This window comes from Bufo bufo, chromosome 3 (assembly GCF_905171765.1).
Source record: "Bufo bufo chromosome 3, aBufBuf1.1, whole genome shotgun sequence".
In the NCBI taxonomy this organism is placed as follows: Eukaryota; Metazoa; Chordata; class Amphibia; order Anura; family Bufonidae; genus Bufo; species Bufo bufo.
The window spans coordinates 662,178,660-662,198,200 of record NC_053391.1 but is presented as its reverse complement, the minus strand read 5'-3'; the positions used below and the strand labels follow the sequence as shown (position 1 = coordinate 662,198,200).

The 19,541-nt window shown below is 44.6% G+C and overlaps 1 protein-coding gene across 3 annotated transcripts in view; it reads right to left on the bottom strand.

Moving 5' to 3' along the window:
* Positions 1-933: 933 nt before the first annotated feature.
* SESN3 (sestrin 3) overlaps positions 934-19,541 on the bottom strand; it is a 77,217-nt gene continuing 58,609 nt past the window's right edge. For 2 of the 3 annotated variants that reach the window (XM_040426316.1, XM_040426317.1), the window contains 5 exons: positions 18,409-18,556; positions 11,045-11,163; positions 10,088-10,278; positions 8,642-8,786; positions 6,738-6,824 (listed from right to left, as the gene is read on the bottom strand). In XM_040426316.1, coding sequence (XP_040282250.1) covers positions 6,738-6,824; positions 8,642-8,786; positions 10,088-10,278; positions 11,045-11,163; positions 18,409-18,556 — 690 coding nt within the window. Of the gene's footprint in view, positions 6,825-8,641; positions 8,787-10,087; positions 10,279-11,044; positions 11,164-18,408; positions 18,557-19,541 lie in introns of all 3 variants that reach the window. The other variant, XM_040426315.1, reaches the window with a different exon arrangement.

Here is a 19,541-nt window from a genome sequence, read left to right as displayed (position 1 = left end):
CACAGACGTTCTCCATGAGTAGCTGGGGAAAGCAAGACTCACAGGTTTTCCCTATTAGAGGCAGGGGAAGCAGGACGCACAAGCTTTCTCTATAAGTGGTTGGGGGAAGCAGGATTCACAGAAACTCATACAGTTATGCAAAATTCTCTTTATTTACAGAAAATACAGAGTCTCTCTATAAGATGTCGGATACATTGAAATACAGTAATCTTATTACTGCTAGAAATCAGTCAAAAGAAACGGTAACAATATAAAGTTTCAAAAGCAAATGAAAAAACTTCAGCCATTGGGGCTTATTAATTAAAGGGGTTCTGCAGTTTGTTTAAACTGATGATCTATCCTCTGGATAGATCATCAGCATCTGATCGGCGGGGGTCCGACACCCGGGACCTCCGCTGATCAGCTGTTTGAGAAGGCAGAGGCGCTCCAGGAGCTCCACAGCCTTCTCACTGTTTACCGCAGGCCCAGTGACGTCACGACTAGTATCAACTGGCCTGGGCGGGGCTATAAGCTCTGTTCACTTGAATGGAGCTTAGCCCCGCCAAGCCCAATTGATACTACTCGTGACGTCAGTGGGCCTGGGGTAAACAGCGAGAAGGCCGCGGCGCTCCTGGAGCGCCGCTGTCTGCTCAAACAGCTGATCGACGGGGGTCCCGGGTGTCGGACCCCTGCCGATCAGATGCTGATGATCTATCCAGAGGATAGATCATCAGTTTAAACAAACTGAAGAACCCCTTTAACATGGCGACGATATGCTGCAAGGTATAGCAAACCTCTGGCTGTAGAAAAACTGATTAGTTGGTAAAGACTCCAACCCACAATCTGCTTGTGATGTTTTATTAAATGAGCCTTGGTGGTAAGAGGGAGGCCTGTGCTCACCAAGTCAAGTTTTAAAGGGGTATGAGATTAGAAAACAAGGATCTCTTTTTTTAAAACTTCGGCGTCACCCTTGGACCGCATCTGGTATTGCAAAATTAGACGCGGCTCACAGAGTGGCGCTGTTTCCGGATAAAAAGATGACCTTTGTTTTTCTAGTCTCAAAAATCCCCTTTAAATTACTGCAGGTCTAGAAAATATAATGCATCTAATATTTATCATGGCCACTTGTGGCAAACAAGCCCTACCTGTACCTGTCCCCTCCGGACACACCATGAGATTGTACAACAATGAAACATACTGGAACCACGGTGACTCTCTCAGCCCTCGTTCACACGCTAACAGTTTTTGCGGCACTTTGATTGCTGTGCCGTAAGGTTTCATATCTGTTATGAAACCCTACACGTTACGAAAGGCCACACATGCTGAGTAGCGCTCAACTATAAACTGAGAACCCCTCTAAATTCTGACGTCCTTGGTTAACCTCCTAAAAAATCCTTTGATGTGTCCTGCTCCCAGTGGTCGGACCCCCTAGTGATCAGCTAGTTATCCCGTCTCCTGTGTTTAGGGAATAACTTAAAGACTTGACACAACCCCTTTAAAGGGATTGTCCAGGATTAAAAAATGGCCGCATTCTTTCAGAAACTGCACCACACCTGTCCAAAGGTGTTGTCTGGTATTGCAGCTCAGCTCCACTGAAGGGAATGAGGCTGAACAGCAATACCACACGCAACCTGTGGACAGGTGTGGTGCCGTTTTTGCAATAAAGCAGCCAATTCCTTCTAATCCTGGACAAACCCTTTAAGGACAATTCTAGCAGCAGTGACCACTTCCCAAATTCTGTGGGTAACGGACCAAACTACACAAGCCCATTCAAGTGTGGTTGTCAAAGAACCTACCGAAACGTTGAAGAAGTCATCCTAGGGACTTCTCTAATAGCACATGCTAGCCTGATGGGTAGAAGGATGGTCCTACTGGAACCCTTAATTCTGGCAACAAGCATGGCTGCTGGCTCTTCAGGACAACCGGGATATGGGAGTGTCCTGCTGCTGGGAGCCACGATGATCGACCCTGTCCTCCTCCATCTATATCCGCTTGCTGTACTTAATCCCAACCTCCACCATCCGGTTCGTTGCTACTGCAGATATAATTTGGCAAGGCTAACGATCTACGCATTTTTTAAGCCTCTTTTTTTTATTTAATTTTATTTTTTACCAAAATATAGAAATCACTGGCTACATCGCCACCGATGATGAAGAGACTACCAAGGACACTTCAGCTTCACACGAGGGGCGAGGTGGTCGCCTTCTGTATATTGCACTTTACCTTTGTTCACTAAACATTGCATACGAAATATCACAGCTTGGAGCCGTCATTAGTACATGGATGAATGAAGGTAAAATGATCCGGAGTAAACATCTCATACGTCGAAAAGAAAAGAAAAAAACAACAAAAAAACATACAAATCTATCAATCAAGTACAACAGGCGCCCGCCGCTCTTGTACAGGAAGAGGATGGGGCACTGTAAATATGTGCAAAACTTTTTTTTCGTTTTTTTTTTTTTGGTCAGCTTTTCCTTACCCAAAACCCTTTTATCGTATGAGGCAGCTACATAGTCAAATGTAAAAAAAAAATTAAAAATCTCTGCGAGGGTGCTTTAATACTTAGACTATTTAAAAAAAAAAGTGCGATTGGCACCATTGCTTGGGAGGTGGTTCACAGGAATAAGTGCCGACACGGCAGTTCTCTCATATTTTTATTGCTTGTTGGCAAGAATATGGGGCACTGCTGGTATAATGAGAGCAAGGAGAGCTCGGGTGGTCCTTGCTATTATTCAGCCTGCTGGATATGTTTCATACCCTCCCCAAACCAAGCATCAGCAATGGTTTGATTGTGGGTCGTACCTGCTGTGCCACCACTTTGCTCTTATGAACACCGATGCTTTAAAGGGTTGTCCCATGTAGTTGGAACGCAGCAACAAACTTTCCATTCCCCTACAGCTCCTCCGCAGGAGAGATGGAGCATAGCATGGTGTCAACAGATATCGAAGGTGCGGTCCTCTGGCGAGAGAGCCTTGTAGATGCTCTCCACCCTGGCTAATTGAGGCAGGTCCCAACTGGGGGACTCCACTCTATTAGCCCGAGACTTCTCACTCAACCCCTACATTATTTTAGATAATTGTGATTTCTAAGCAGTGTCATGGGAGGGAACCTCCTGCTGGTATCCAGACTAATTTTGCAAGTTGCATTATCTGTAAACCCTAATGTACTCTCCCAAGCAGGACTGCCCCTAAAGCAATCTGAAGCTCGGGAATGGCAGTTGATAAGAAAACAAAGTCCCTGCAACTGTCTTTAGACCCACAAACTATTACCTTCAGCACTCCAGCTGCCATAAAAACTACAACTTCCAGCATGCAAACATGCTCGGCTGTCCTCACAACTCCCATAGAAGTGAATCGAGCATTCTGGGAGTTGTAGTTTCAGAACATCTGGAGTGCCGGAGGTGGCTGATCCCTGCCTGGTCTATAGCTTGTAGCCCAAACTACAGACCACCAATGGACTCTAAGTTTTAGCTTGACAGCTGGCGGTACTTCTATTAGGGAGTCACAGATACCACAATTATTTAATATAGAAATCTAGGTATCTTAGAGGTACCATTTAGAGCAGTGGCTCTCCAGGGGTGCAAAACTACAACTCGCATCGTGCCCCGAGAGCCGCGAGTTGCAGTTCTGCCCAGCTGGAGAGACAACAGCTTGGGTAACATTGATTTAGAGCAACATTTTTAAATCTGTAGCTCCCCACTTGCAGAACTACAACTCCCAGCATTGGAGAACACTCGTTTAGAGGTAACACGTCACAGTGCAAGAATATATTCTGCGAGCTAGACCAATTCAAGAGGATGCTGCCTAAGTTCAATAGCAAAAACAGCAATGTTGGCACACAGATGCTAGCCAACGGCAACCTTATGATTGTGATAGGATCTTATGAATGCTGATTGGTTGGGCACACACCATAGATGCGACACTGTATTTATCTGACAGGGTCACTTTAAGGCATAAAAGCCTAAAATAAGTGCACAGAATGCATCCAGATGCAGATTAATACCGAATATGCCAACTTTACCAACCCCATAAAAAGCCATATCATTAAGTATATTACTACATGTGCCGTGCCACGACTATATGTCACCGGAGTGCAAACCGCTGTTTCCTGCATTCCCTTACAACACAGTGCCTGGCACAGCGGGGCAGGAGGTCTGATGTGCGCTGGAATATGCCTTCCCCTATTATTTCCTATATCAGGATTACATCATATACATTACATGGCCTTTTTTTTTTATACATCTACAATTCTACAGTAGTTTTTTTTTATTTATATATATGATTTTCATAGGTCACTTTACACAACTCCCTCCTATAAATCTAGGTTGACACTCTGGGTCTTCTACTATGGCACATTATGTGGCACCCACTTCAAGCACAGTTTAGGTAGTTAATCGCTGGCTGCACAGAAAGTATCATAAGAGCAAAGTAGCTCTGGTAAAATCTGGAAGAGTGGTCAGTGGTGGGCAATGCCAATTCTAGAGAACGCTGGGCTAGAACAGAGACCCTTGACAGTCAGGTCTAAATTAGACAAGAGACTGGTATTGATGTTTTGGGAAAGATGAGCACGAGTCAGTAAAGAGACAAAGACCACTGGTCATGCTTGTGTCAGCAAAGAAACCAGGTCTTGGTTAGAAGAAAGACCGTCTGGTCAGGAATGGGCATCAGTTGTGCATGGGTCAGGCAAGAGACCACTCATCATGGCTGGGTAGGTAGAAAATAGACCATTGCTAGTCAGCTATTAGTCAGGAACAAGAATAGGTTTTGGATAGGATAAGTAGGAGACCACTGGCCAGGCCTAGTTTGTCTAGATATGAGACCACTGAGGGTCCTGTTTGGGTTGGTCAGGTATGGGTCAGACAAGAGACTGTTAGTCATGCCTTCGTAAAGAACAAGAATTAGTTGCGTTTTTGTCAGGCAAGAGACCTCTGGACATGTAAGGGTTAGTAAAGAGATTTCTAAGAGTCGTGCCTGGGTGAAGCTAAGGGGCGACAATCATGCAATGGTCATGTCAGTCATATATTGGCCAACATAGTTGTGTATCAGCCACTGGTCTTGTCTGGATAACAAAAGTGGCCATTGGAGCCTGGGTTGCTAAAGAGACCAATGGTCATCAAGGCAGAGTTGGTAAAGAGACCATCAGTAGTCAAGCCTGTGTTGCTAAAGAGACCACTGGTAGTCATGCTTAGGCTGCTAAAGAGACCACTGGCCATCAAGCCAGAGTTGGTAAAGAGACCACTGGTCATCAAGCCTGTGTTCCTAAAGAGACCATTGTTGGTCATGCTTGGGCTGCTAAAGAGACCATCTGCTGTCAAGCCAGGGTTGGTAAAGAGACCACTGGTTATCAAGCCTGTGTTCCTAAAGAGACCATTGTGGGTCATGCTTGGGCTGCTAAAGAGACCATCTGCTGTCAAGCCAGGGTTGGTAAAGAGACCATTGGTAGTCATGCTTGGGGTGCTAAAGAGACAACTGGTGGTTATGCTTGGGCTGCTAAAGAGACCACTGGTGGTCATGCCTGTGTTGGAAATCATAGTCACATGTGGCTTAGAGTGAGAATCAAAAAAAAGAGACCACTGGTCATACATGGGTCAGACCAAAGACCACTAATGTCTTATTAAGTTACTTATCCGTCAAACCTTAGGCCATCAGTCATGTGTGGTAGCCACCACACTCTTTGGGCAGCACCGATATCAAGGTCACAGATCCCATCATTAATCTACAGCTCTAACGGAATGGAGAGATCCTCTACATAAAGTGACTACATTGGTTGGCATGGCCAAAAATGATCATGGTCAGAGGGACTGCTTGACGGTCAAGGCCACCCACCCATTGCCCACCACTGACTCGCACACCTTCAATTAGCTTATGCATGTATTCTGTTTATACTACTGTCACAAAAAAAAAAAAAAAAACACCATAAAAGGCTAAGAGAGTCTCTTGGCTATAGAAAGTGTGAAGAAGAACTCTCTACAATATTCAGAAATGAAATATAAAGCAGAGCTTTGCACTTCAGTAGGATGCTGCAGGATATTCCATAAGGGATAAGGATATTTTTCACATTTTTTTTTTTAGCCGGCAGCTACGATCCACATTCAGTAAAAAAGTCTTTTTTTGGCAGAGTCAGTAAATTCTAACTACCAAGTCCGATCTGAGATCCCTTGGATGCGGAAGCTGCGGGGCTATTAGGTAATACCGGTATGTACAGAACTCAACTTTATGGCACAGATTCAGCTTTATAACCAAGTTATTGGCAACCTACTAGTTAGAAAGCTTATATATTCTATGAATTAGACAGTACAGCTTATTTTCCTGTTTTTTCCCCATTGTTTTCTAGTTTTTTTTCCGTTTTTTTTTTTCTCTCGTCTCTTATATAAAACAAAGCACTACACATAACTGGAACAAGGCAAACCAGTATTGGTTAAACATATACAAATGTATGTCTGTACGAAGGAAAAAAAAAATCCCAAAAATCTGAATCCTGTGTCTAAAGAAAACGTTCCGATAAAGCAGTGTCGATTAGTTACTGCTGAAAAGTAAAAAAAACAAAACAAAAACATCATAGTAGTGCCATTTTGCTAACATTAGATAGAGCATTGTAGAAAAAAAACAAAAAACAGGTCATTCATTGCACATTACTGCCACATTTTGTCCAGCGTGGACACTAGAAATGCATATATGCTTGATGCTACATGACAGGCGGCGCTGTTACTGAACTGAAAGGTGAAGTTGCGTTGCACGTCAATGATCACATGCAAGTCCTCAGGTCAGGTGGCGGGTTATAGCACGTAGGGCGTAGAGAAGTTCTGCCTGCATACGGGCCTCCATGAGGAGCAGGTTGACGTGGACCTGAAAACACAGAGGAGAGGACGTTAGGAGGCGGCTGCAAGGTTGACGGTTATGCAACATAGAAATATAGGAGCGTGCGATGGTCTGCAGACTCCACCAGGAGGAACTTATGACTCTACTGCAGATGTATTTAAAGGGCATCAACTGGCTGACCTGTTACATGTGCGCTTGGCAGCTGAAGGCATCTGTGTTGGTCCCATGTCCATATGTGCCCGCATTGCTGAGAAAAATGATGTTTTATTATATGCAACTGAGCCTCTAGGAGCAACGGGGGCGTTACCATTACACCTAGAGTCTCTGCAACTGCCACGCCCTCTGCACTTTGACAGGGCCAGACAGTGTAAACGTCATAACGCCCGGCCCGGTCATTCACAGTGCAGAGGGCCTGTCCTGCCTTTCTGTAAGTGTGATTTATCCCTCCTTATCTGTTCTGTGAGCTCTGGAGCTTAAAACAAACATAGTGGGGAGTAAGGGAAAGGATGTCACAGCAATGAAGTGCTGGCAGAAAGGAGATGCCCCTGCTGCTGAGTGAAATGCATCTAGTTTTGCAGCGGAACAGTGGAATAATTAGGCTGAAAAAAAACATAGGGAAGTCCAAACATAACTGTTCCTTCACAGTTATGACTGCACAAAGAAGCGCAGCCAGTATGCTTTAATTATATGTGTATGCAAGGGATTTGGAGCTCTGTATCAGAAAAAAAAAAGAGATCTAACCGATATAAACACACATTATAAAACTGGTCAGCAGAAAACTCAAAGGTTAATATTCACTTCAATGGGCACATACAGTGAAAACTAACACTGTGGGGTGTAACTGGCAGAGCTTAGCTTTGGACCTCTAATCTCTAATGCCTCCTGTCAGAGCCAGGAAAACAATGGTGCCTGGAGGGGTGAGTAACAAACTGGTCCCCAAGTAGGCGGCATTAACCATTCTATTGTACTCCACCAGGGATCTTATAATTAACCATTTTATTGTCCTAGACCACCAGGAATCCTTACTTTAGTCCCTTTACTACTCTAAACCACCAGGGATGCAGAAGTTAACCCCCTTACTACCCTACACCACCAGTTACACTGACTTTATCCCTCTCACTGTCCTAGACTATCAGGAATCCTTACTTTAGCCCTTTTACTACCCTAGACCACCAGGGATAAAGGAATTAAACCCTCCTCGGTACCCTACACCACCAGTTACACAGATTTTTAACCCCTTCACTGCCCTAGACCACCAGGGATACCGATTACAACCCCTTTCACTGCCCTTGACCACCAGGGATTCTGGAATTAACCAATTCACTGACCTAGACCACCATAACCTTTTTTTGACTGCCCTACACCAGCAGTTTTACAATCATTAACCCTTTCACTGCTTAGATATCCTTGGATGCTAGTATTAACCCCTCCAATGCCCTAGACCAGGGATGGCCAACCTGCGGCTCTCCAGCTGTTGCAAAACTACAACTCCCATTTAGCCTACAGCAGGGCATGGTGGGAATTGTAGTTTTACAACAGCTGGAGAGCCTCAGGTTGGCCACCCCTGCCCTAGACCACTATGGATATAGATAAAAGGCTTAAAAAGGAATAACACCCAGGTCCCCGGTTATAAAGGCTTATAGGGTATAAGGTCCATGCAGGTTTTCAGCTTCTGAATCTAAACAAAAAAAAACTCCCATTCACTGACAGCAAACAAAAGTTTTGAAGTAGATATATACAAAAGAGAAAGCGGGAGACGTTTTCTTTATACAATAACATTTCAAATGTAATTTTTTTCTTTCAGCATGAAAGACGGCAGTGACCTCAGCTTCTAGAAAACGTACCTTTTCAGAGTGCTTGAACTGGCGCCAGTACCCATCATACATACGTCTGGTGGCTCGTTCAGGGTAACAGGTCACAGTTTTAATGTAAACCTTAAGGCTTCTCTCAAGTAACTGATTAACTTCCCCATAATCATAGTCATCGTACCTGGGGAAAATCAGGTCAGACATAGAAAATTAGCCACTCAGCCAATTTCTAGAGTGTAGAAGTACAGTATAAAGCAGCGCAATTAGTCATTACACGCCATCTACCTGCACACAAGACACCCGCTCCCCTAATCTGGTGCCTGGGAAACGGACGTTATTATACAGATCTTCATTAATCTACAAGGTTTCCACTGATGACATCCAGCAGCGGACTGAAGTCACTTGAGTCTACCAGACAACGTGATTCTGAGGACCTCCGACAACCTATATAGAACATATATACATCCACTCGTCCACTTGGTATCACATGATATGTGACCATCCCATAATAGCGATCCCCTAATGGCAAGTGACTGGCCCCAAAGTCAACTCGCAGTGGGCTTATCTTCTGCTGGACCCGTGTGTCGGGAGTCTGGGCCCACCAGGCTCTGGTGACCAGTCTGACCTTTATGACAACTTTTCCTCCACTTACGCAAAGGAGTTATCCCCCAGAAGGAAGAAAACCATCTCTCCAGTGCCCCCTATAGGTGGCTACCCTGTAAAGTCCATGTTAGCTGCCTTTAAGGGGTCCAGCTAGGTGTATGATGCCTGGCTCTCCGCAGGATGAGTTTTGAGATACGTATGAGTTGCTTTATTTTTGGGATTTTTATGTGGATTGTACTGCAAAGGGCGATATCTGTAAAAGAACTGAAATGCAGATTTGTTTCCGCCACGTGAAGATGGGCGTTTTGAAACCACATCTAGATGTATTGTGCTTTAAATTGCTGTGGATTTGCAGCATGTGAATGCGGCCTTAAAGGCGTTCTCCGGGAACGATTTAAAATGGGCGCCAGCATGATGTCTTAGAATGAGAGCAAGACTAGGGAGTGAGGGGAATGGCTTTAGCGCTTGCATATATTACACATTGGTAAGCGTTCCTGTCAGGCTGCTAAGCCATGATGGCATATTGTAGGCAGGATCATATCATTACTATCTATTGTAGAGCAGTGTAGGGCTTATGAGGCCCAATGTTTCCTTACATTGTCAAACAGGGGTTTAACCATAGGGGGGGGGGGGGGGTGTCCTATAGCAAACCTTGTCTCCATCAGGACATTGAAAGCGTTACCAGTCGGGAGGTGTATGTCTACTGCCTGATACTGTTCAGACTACACAAGGACACACATCTTCAACAAAGAGAAGAGTTACACCCGATTCAAAATTTCAAGCAGATTTAACAGAGGAATGGGTCTTTTTTTAATGTGCATGTTACAAGATTTAATCTAGAAACATATAAAAACATAAAAAGCAGGAAAAACTACACACCTGATTCCAAACATACAGTGAACATAATTAAACAAAGCTCTCCTCAACATGGTGGTGTCTACGTCCTCATGAGTGGCCATGGTGTTGTACGTGAGATTATAGACCATTCGAAACTTGTCATCTAGTAGATGGCCGATGTCCGAGTACAGTCTGTTCACCAGCGAGAAACCGTGATCCTCCCAAGAGTAGTCCTGCGCCGCAGAAACAGTCAGATGAGAACACAGAAACACGTTTAGAACAATGGCCGCCAATACGGGGCCTACAACCAGAAAGCAAACCCTGAGTGTAGGGGTAAGCGATATACGATATCATCGTCATAAATTACGGCCACGATATAGATTTTAGTTATAATCGCCATAGATGACCACGGTTGTCCCACAAAAAATATTCTACAGTTTTTAATTCAGCACCTGGATCTGAATACTTTTGTAATTGAATGTAATTAGAAATTTATCATAGCTACTGAGTTATTCACCGAAATCTATCTGTATAGCGCCACCTGCTGTTTGCTCTTTCTCTAATTTCTCTGTCCTGCTCACTGAGATATAAGCACATGATCAGGATGGAACCGAGCATGTGCGTCCACCTCAGCTAGGTGGACAGAACAATAAGGAAAAGAACAAACAGCAGGTGGCGCTATACAGATAGATTTCATTGAATTACTCAGGGGTTATACTAAATTTTTAATTACATGCAATTACAAAAGTACTCAGATCTGGGTGGTGGTTTGAAAACGGCTGAATATTTTTATTGGGACACCTCCTTTAATTCTAGGTCTATGCATTGGATTTAGAGCGCTATATATATATTTAAAAAAAAACAGAGCTCCCGCTGCTGTAAAGACATGAATAAACAAATCGGCACAGAACATTGAACCTAAAGGAGACATGATGATAAAAGGTGGAGATCTTTAATGTCGCCTGCGCAGCAGGGGGTCGGTAGGTAAGGGATACGTACATGCGCTCGGAATGTGGGCAGATGTTCTTCTCCTCGCCTTGCAAAATCTTTATATCCAAATCCAGGATCTTCTATATACCGTGAGGCATTTGACATGGAGACCACGTCGTCATCAAAAGCTGATAAGAGAAATTTTAATGTAACGTCAGGTTTTCGGGTCTACAGGGGCGAATTTCGACAGTACAGACACAAGCAAGCTATGGGGCTGCAGAATACATAATGGCACTGTAGCACCGAAATCAGTTTCCATATTGAATAGACACAAAATGTGTAAAAATAAATATATGGCTGCTTTCTTCTTCTTCCAGGAACTGCGCCACACCTGCACATGGGTTGAGTCTGGTACTGCAGCTCAACTCCATGAAAATGAGTGGGGCTCAGCTGCACTACCACACACAACCTGTGAATAAGTTTGGCAACGTTTCTGTAAGAAAGCGGCCATATTTTTCTAATTATGGACAACATCCCTAACATATTTCAAATTAACCAAATTCAGTGATCGCAAGCAGAGTTCTTTAAAATGATGACACACTTTAAACTCCCTTAAATTCCAGACTGTATGTGTAAATCCATGAGATATTGTGGATCCCCCTAAGCTGACTTATGAACGGCACTGATATACATTTTGTTACTTGTATCGATCCTGAGTTACAATCTGTATTAGGCTCCAGAGCTGTAATTGCAATTGTGCAGGCTTCAGAGCTGAAACCTCTCGGTATCCCTTACTGACGCTGTGCAGAGTTTACACTTGTGATCTGCATGTTGATAAGTGTTGTCCTTAGGTTACAGACACATGTCGAGGCCAAAGTACAGACACGATGCAGTCGTGATTTTTTTTACTGCAATTCAGCGAAGATTTCTAGCAGGCGGTTATTGTCCGTGCAGCTTTGCAGGTAAATGGCAGTTTTACCTATAAAACTGAGGAGTCATAAATGATCTGATCTGCAGCCACATGCCGCTGCGTCTCTACCTTCACACCAGGCAGTGTGCAAAATACTAACTGCCCCCAGCATAAAAACAAGCTAAGGCATTGCTGTCAACAACAACCAGCAGAATAATGAATGCTGGCTGGGTGTAATGCAGGATCAGCACAAGATAGGTAATGTATGTACACAGTGACTCCACCAGCAGAATACTGAGTGCAGCTCTGGAGTATAATACAGGATGTAACTCTGGATCAGTACAGGATAAGTAATGTATGTACACAGTGACTCCACCAGCAGAATAGTGAGTGCAGCTCTGGATTATAATACAGATGTAACTCCGGATCAGTACAGGATAAGTAATGTAATGTATGTACACAGTGACTGCACCAGCAGAATAGTGAGTGCAGCTCTGGAGTATAATACAGTATGTTACTCAGGATCAGTACAGGATAAGTAATGTATATACACAGTGACTGCACCAGCAGAATAGTGAGTGCAGCTCTGGAGTATAATACAGGATGCAACTCCGGATCAGTACAGGATAAGTAATGTAATGTATGTACACAGTGACTGCACCAGCAGAATAGTGAGTGCAGCTCTGGAGTATAATACAGGATGCAACTCCGGATCAGTACAGGATAAGTAATGTAATGTATGTACACAGTGACTGCACCAGCAGAATAGTGAGTGCAGCTCTGGAGTATAATACAGGATGTAACTCAGGATCAGTACAGGATAAGTAATGTAATGTATGTACACAGTGACTGCACCAGCAGAATAGTGAGTGCAGCTCTGGAGTATAATACAGGATGTAACTCAGGATCAGTACAGGATAAGTAATGTATGTACACAGTGACTGCACCAGCAGAATAGTGAGTGCAGCTCTGGAGTATAATACAGGATGCAACTCCGGATCAGTACAGGATAAGTAATGTAATGTATGTACACAGTGACTCCACCAGCAGAATAGTGAGTGCAGCTCTGGAGTATAATACAGGATGCAACTCCGGATCAGTACAGGATAAGTAATGTAATGTATGTACACAGTGACTGCACCAGCAGAATAGTCAGTGCAGCTCTGGAGTATAATACAGGATGTAACTCAGGATCAGTACAGGATAAGTAATGTAATGTATGTACACAGTGACTGCACCAGCAGAATAGTGAGTGCAGCTCTGGAGTATAATACAGGATGTAACTCAGGATCAGTACAGGATAAGTAATGTATGTACACAGTGACTGCACCAGCAGAATAGAGAGTGCAGCTCTGGAGTATAATACAGGATGCAACTCCGGATCAGTACAGGATAAGTAATGTAATGTATGTACACAGTGACTCCACCAGCAGAATAGTCAGTGCAGCTCTGGAGTATAATACAGGATGTAACTCAGGATCAGTACAGGATAAGTAATGTAATGTATGTACACAGTGACTGCACCAGCAGAATAGTGAGTGCAGCTCTGGAGTATAATACAGGATGTAACTCAGGATCAGTACAGGATAAGTAATGTATGTACACAGTGACTGCACCAGCAGAATAGTGAGTGCAGCTCTGGAGTATAATACAGGATGCAACTCCGGATCAGTACAGGATAAGTAATGTAATGTATGTACACAGTGACTCCACCAGCAGAATAGTGAGTGCAGCTCTGGAGTATAATACAGGATGTAACTCAGGATCAGTACAGGATAAGTAATGTATGTACTGGAATTTTTATGCAGATGATATTTATACATGGTTTGGTAGTTATAGGTGAACATACCCTTTAATTCCCTTCATGATCGTAGGTGCAATGAATAGGAGATGTCACTGAATGTCAGGTTCATGGACTGGAGCCTTGGCAGGCAGCAGAGCTGATGTGGACGTGGTGTTTGCGGTAGCCAGGCAATTCTCTAGAGCTCTACCAATGTGTTACTAAGCAAATACCACTCCTTTATCTATAAAGTGCGCCCTTTATTCCTGAAGAGGCAGGTGGCCGTATTGTGTAACTGACTGCCGCAGAGTTAATTACCTCCTGGCAGACTGCGCCTGACCTTGGTGGTGATGATCAGACAGCTCCTCCGAGCCGTGCAGAACACAGCCGCCATATGGCCTTCACTAGCTGCTATCACGAGGGACGCGTCCTGCCCTCTGCTTCATTAGCCAATTAAAACACCATTCTGCAACCGTTAACCAGGAGGAAGAATATGAGGTCTTTTAGATAATCGCCATGAAAAATACATCTCATCCTGAAACCGGCTAATTATGAAAAATGATATCCAGACATTCCTAAGCTGAGCGGCAACTAATATGGCGACGGTCACCTCCTCCGATTGTCTCTTTTACTTATATACTTGAAGTAACAATTTTGGAGCATATTTTCTTAAACGCTGAGCTGAGCTGTGCTGTCCTTCTGTTATTCCTCCTGGAAATGCATGAATACATTATCAAATGGGAGCTACTATTCCCCTTGTCAAAAGGGTATGTCCTTACGCTGCCAGGAATAGTCAGCACTGACTGGACAGTGTCACGCCCCCCACTGGTAACACACAGATGTTAATTTATTCAGAAATTTCTAGGAGGAGTAATAGAGGAAAGTCACAACATAGACTGATAAGAAAATACAATTATTTACTAAATCAGACTTGTCAGGAGAGTTGATGGGTCCTCTTAAAGCTGTAGTATTGGTAGTCACCAAGGCTGTCTAGACTCCTGTACCTAGTTATAGGGACTGCATGCTTTGGACAGTCCCTTCTTGTTAAAAGAACCTTATTCAGGGGTTGTTCTGCTGCTGGGACCCCTAAGAGTCAATTGTAATCTGTGGCAAAACCTAGCAGAAAGTGTTCAATTCCGCTGCAGCGCCTCCGCAGGGAAAATGAAGCATTGCATGATGCCCACTGAAATAAGTGGGCTGTCCATGTACTGCACAAGCATGCTGGGTCCTCCACACTCTGGATTATTGAGGAAATCCCAAATGAGAATATGACATAGAAGGCGTGAATAGGATTCTTGAAAATGGCTGCTACGGTTCCTCCTCTTCGCAGAGGTCATGGTGATGTACCCCCTTTAGGCAGGGGAGGGAGCTGCACTTTTGCATTATTCGCATGTCTGATAGCAAGCACAGAGGGGCTAAACTGCTGTCTGTTTCCAAGGGCAACCCGGACAAGTTTCACAGCAGCAGTAAATTGAGAAAATGACCTAAAACAACTCAAAATGCACAAAGTTACAAAACTTTTCTGCAAATTTGCGCCGAAATCTTGGCGAAAGTCTATGCACCCACCTGTGATGCAGATGCAACCTAAGCATATGGAATTTTGCAAAGACTTAACCCTCACGCACGCGACCGTATCCATTTTTGCGGTCTGCAAACCACGGATACCAGCCATGTGCCATCCGCATTTTGCAAACCCCCCTTTGTTAGAAATGCTCGGACATGTTCTACTTTTCTTGCGGGGCTGCGGAACGAACATGCGGTGCGCTGTCCGCATCTTTTGTGGGCCCTTTGAAATGAACGGGTCTGCATCCAACCCGCAAAAAAATGTGGATCGGATGTGGACTGAAACTATGGTCGTGTGCATGAGGTCCAAACCTGGTTTTCCAGGAGAGGATTGCCTGTGCGATCAGTCATGAAGAGGTGAGGGGTGTATGGCCGCTGGGAAGCAGCAGCCCGAGTTCTGAGAAATGTTGAATCTTCCTGCACACGAGACACGTATCAGCGATGTGATCAGTAAACAGCGCTCGGTGTTCGGGTGGTAGCGAGAACCAGTTCTATCCTGACGGGGCGGCGCTCTCAGCTGTCACCTCCGACTCCACATAATATGAAGATGCAAGGCTGCCACCTGAACATGCTGTGGCGAAAAAAGGCCGGACATCACTCACGGGCGTCAGATCTCTTAAGGGGGGATTTCTGAAACCCCCAAAAAATGTATGCAATGTCTGGAAGCGCCTTTTTCACCTGTCCGATGCCTTCCTACTCCAACACTGCCACTCTGGTGCCACCCGCTGGTCTTTCTTTTATCGGGGCTGCAGCAAAGATGTTGCCAACTACCCCATGTAATTGCTGCAACCAATGGTAGAGTCAGGGAAGTCATCCGTGCTGGGAGCAAAGACCGAAACGGCAGGGGATCGGACTGTTGAGTAAGGCTTCTTTTGTAATTTTACACAATTCCATGTTTTTAACAAACTTTCGGGGGTCTCAGGACAATCCCTTTAAGGGCTCATGCACACAACCGTTGTTGTTTTCCGTTGTTCCATATCGGAGGGTTTTTTCTCTTCCGTTCCGTTATTCCAAAAAACATATCCGTATGGTTTCCTTATGCGATCCGTTTTTTTTCCGTAACTTATTAGTCACCAAGCACATAAGCAATATGGGCTGGGCATAGCATTTCTACAGTATGGATCCGCAAAATACGGATGACATACGGATGTGTTCCATATTTTTTGCGGGGCCTCGGACCGTGATTTGCGGACAATAATAGGACATGCACTACTTTTTTGCGGAACGGAAATTGAATGCACACTGAGTACCTTCCGTTGCTTTTTGCGGACCCATTGAAGTGAATGGTTCCGCATACGGTCCGCAAAAGAAATAATAAAATGGAACTGAAGCAGAAAGAAAATACGTTCGTGTGCATGAGCCCTAAAACTGACTTTTTTTTGCTGAGAAAAATAATGTTTTAATATATGCAAATGAGCTTCTAGTATCAACGGGGGCGTTGACGTTACACCTACAGGCTTGTAAAAAACAAGCATTGGATAAAGTACAGAAATACAAGTTTTCTTTGGTAAATGAGCTAAAAATTTAAATCATTACATAAAATGGGGAGGCTCCTGCAAATTCTCAGATGTTGACTTGAGCAAATATTAGTTATCTGGAATCCTTCTCCGAGGCGAGCCTACAGGGGTGAAAAGGGTTTACATAAAAACAAGCTACATGACGAAGTTAAGGAGGACCCGTCCCCTCTCCTGACATGTCTGTTCTAGTAACTGCTTACATCCCTCTTGTAATAACAATTCTGGAGCCTGCATATTGTAACATTCCTCTATTATTCCTGATCTAAATGATGAATGGATTACTAGCAGTTTGCAATGAAGGTCCAGATGGGAGTTACCAGTGGAGGGCGTTTCCATGCAGAGTCTGACACTTGATAGTGGCAGCCTGTGCAGGGACACATCCCCAAACTGGTAACACCCATCTGCACCTTCAATGCAAACTGCTAGTAATTCATTCTAAACTTCTAGCAGGAATTATAAAGGAATGGCACGACAACGAGTCGTAAGAATAGATGCTCCAGCATAGAAGTAGTTGCTAAGAGAGACACGTCAGGAGTGGTCAGAAGTCCTCTTTAGTCACTTTAAAAACATACAGGAGACAACTCCCTGGTATGGAAACTCCTCTTTTCCCCAGATTTTATTCTACCAGTATATGATATCCTCACAGTAGTCATATGAACAGGTACAAGCTCAGGCGCTGACCGAAGCAGCTCTTCCTGCCTCCTCCCCCAGCAGGAAGTCACAGAACCAGTCGGAAGAAGTGGGACATGCAGCTAATGCTAAGCACAGCTTTGACTCTCTATGTGCCTACAGGTCTACAAAACCCTATAAATACATTATGGACTGCAACGACGAGCGTCACCTCACCTCTGTGCCCCAGAGAGCTCTTCCTGTCAGCCATAGTATCTGAGCGGAGGACTTTCCGGTTAAACGCTGTAATAAAGGACGACGGCACCTAAAGTCTACGTCACTTCTGTGTTTGCTGTGGAAAATAATGCAGTCTATTGTTCCCTGTTATCAGTCACTTCAGACTGCAGAATGCCGGACTCACTTGGATTACCCTATTTTTATAAATGGTTAAATATTAATATAACCCCAGGAGCCCAAGCTTTATAGGAATGAAAATAAATGGTAAATGTTACAGGAGTGCACCCTGGGTGCTCCGGATCATGGAAACCATGCCTTTAGTACATAATATGTATACAGGTGACTACATCTTATATAACTTCATGTATAACCGGTCCAAGGCCTAGGCACTTAAAGAGGATACAGCCATAATGTGAACTGGGGCATGGCTTGAAGGGGTTTTTTGGGCCTTAAATATTGATGACCCTTCCGCAGATTAGGTCATCAATATCTGATAGATGGGAGGGGTCCGGCTCTGCCAATTAGCTGCTTGGAGGGGCTACATCGCTTGGTGGAGCACTAAGGCCTGTGACATCACATCCATCATCACATGGTGGGATTGAGATGCAATACCAAGCACAGCCACTAGGCAATATACGGCGCTGTGCAAGCACTGCAGCCTCTTCGAACCGCTGATCGGCGTCGATGGAGAAAGGGGTCTGGTGATTCAAAAAGGCCGTCAGTGACCCCTTCTCATCGCCTGAGAGCAGTGGAGATTTGGCACTCAACCAATGACGCACAGTGCATGAATATTAATGTAAGATCCTGCTGTACTTGCCTCCGGAGACAACTAGAAGACTTTCCTTCTTTTCCTTCTCAAAACGGGTGGCCATCTCCTCCTGGGACGCTTCCTCCTCCTCTCTTTCTTCCTGCAGTTTCTTCATTCTTTCCATCAAAACTTCTATCTCACTTTCATAATCTGAACTCTGTGAAGGATACAACATTGTCAAATCCAAGAATGCAATCAATGAAAACATGAAATTACCCCCTACTTATAGGGAGTCGTCCAATCATTACTCAGGTCAAGCACAAGGGGCTCCTGGTCCCCCATTGTCAGCCATGCTGGTATAGTCGAATGCCAGAACCCTGGCGTTTTAGATCCCGGTCTTAATAACCCCTCGTGCTGGCGGTGGAACTGCTGAAGTTCTGTAGAAGCGCCGGCCTCTAGATAACTCCGGCGCGTCCAGCGCCAGCTCTAAATGTAAGACCGCTTCTGAGCTTACAAGCCTGCTGGCCCATCCCCTTCCGCGGCCTGGCATGAGAAGGGAAAAGTTGCAGATTGCACCGCACCTATCCTAATATAGGCATATTTCTGGATAATAAATGACCCCGTTTAGGTCCTTAATGAGTCACCCCTACAGCTAGGAGCCTTAAAATATTACATGCTGCCAGCCCAATGCACCCTGAAGCAAAGAGAGACTTCCCTCGCTCTGCGGATGTGGCCTCATACTATGGTCAGGCCTGAATGGTAATACAGTTGACAGCGAGTAAGTCTCTAGGAATATGAGCAGGGGTCCTGAAGGAATTGGAGAGACACATTTCTATGGCCATCTACAGGGGGCACTACTGATCAGAAGGGCTACACATCGCAAAAAATCAGGAAAGAAACTACTGCTCAAAGATCAGAAGACTACTCCTTATAGGGGGTTTCATGACCTGTGTGATTGCAGGAGGTATGACCACTGGGGGCGCTGTCCACATCAGCCCCCTAGAAGTCAATGGAGTGGTGGATAGACAGAGATCAGACTCCAGCAATCACACATTTATCACCTATGTGATCGCTGGAGGTCTGACCACTGGGGGTACTGTCTACATCAGCCCCCTAGAAGTCAATCGAGTGGTGGATAGACAGAGATCAGACCCCAGCAATCATACATTTATCACGTATCCTGTGTGATCGCTGGAGGTCTG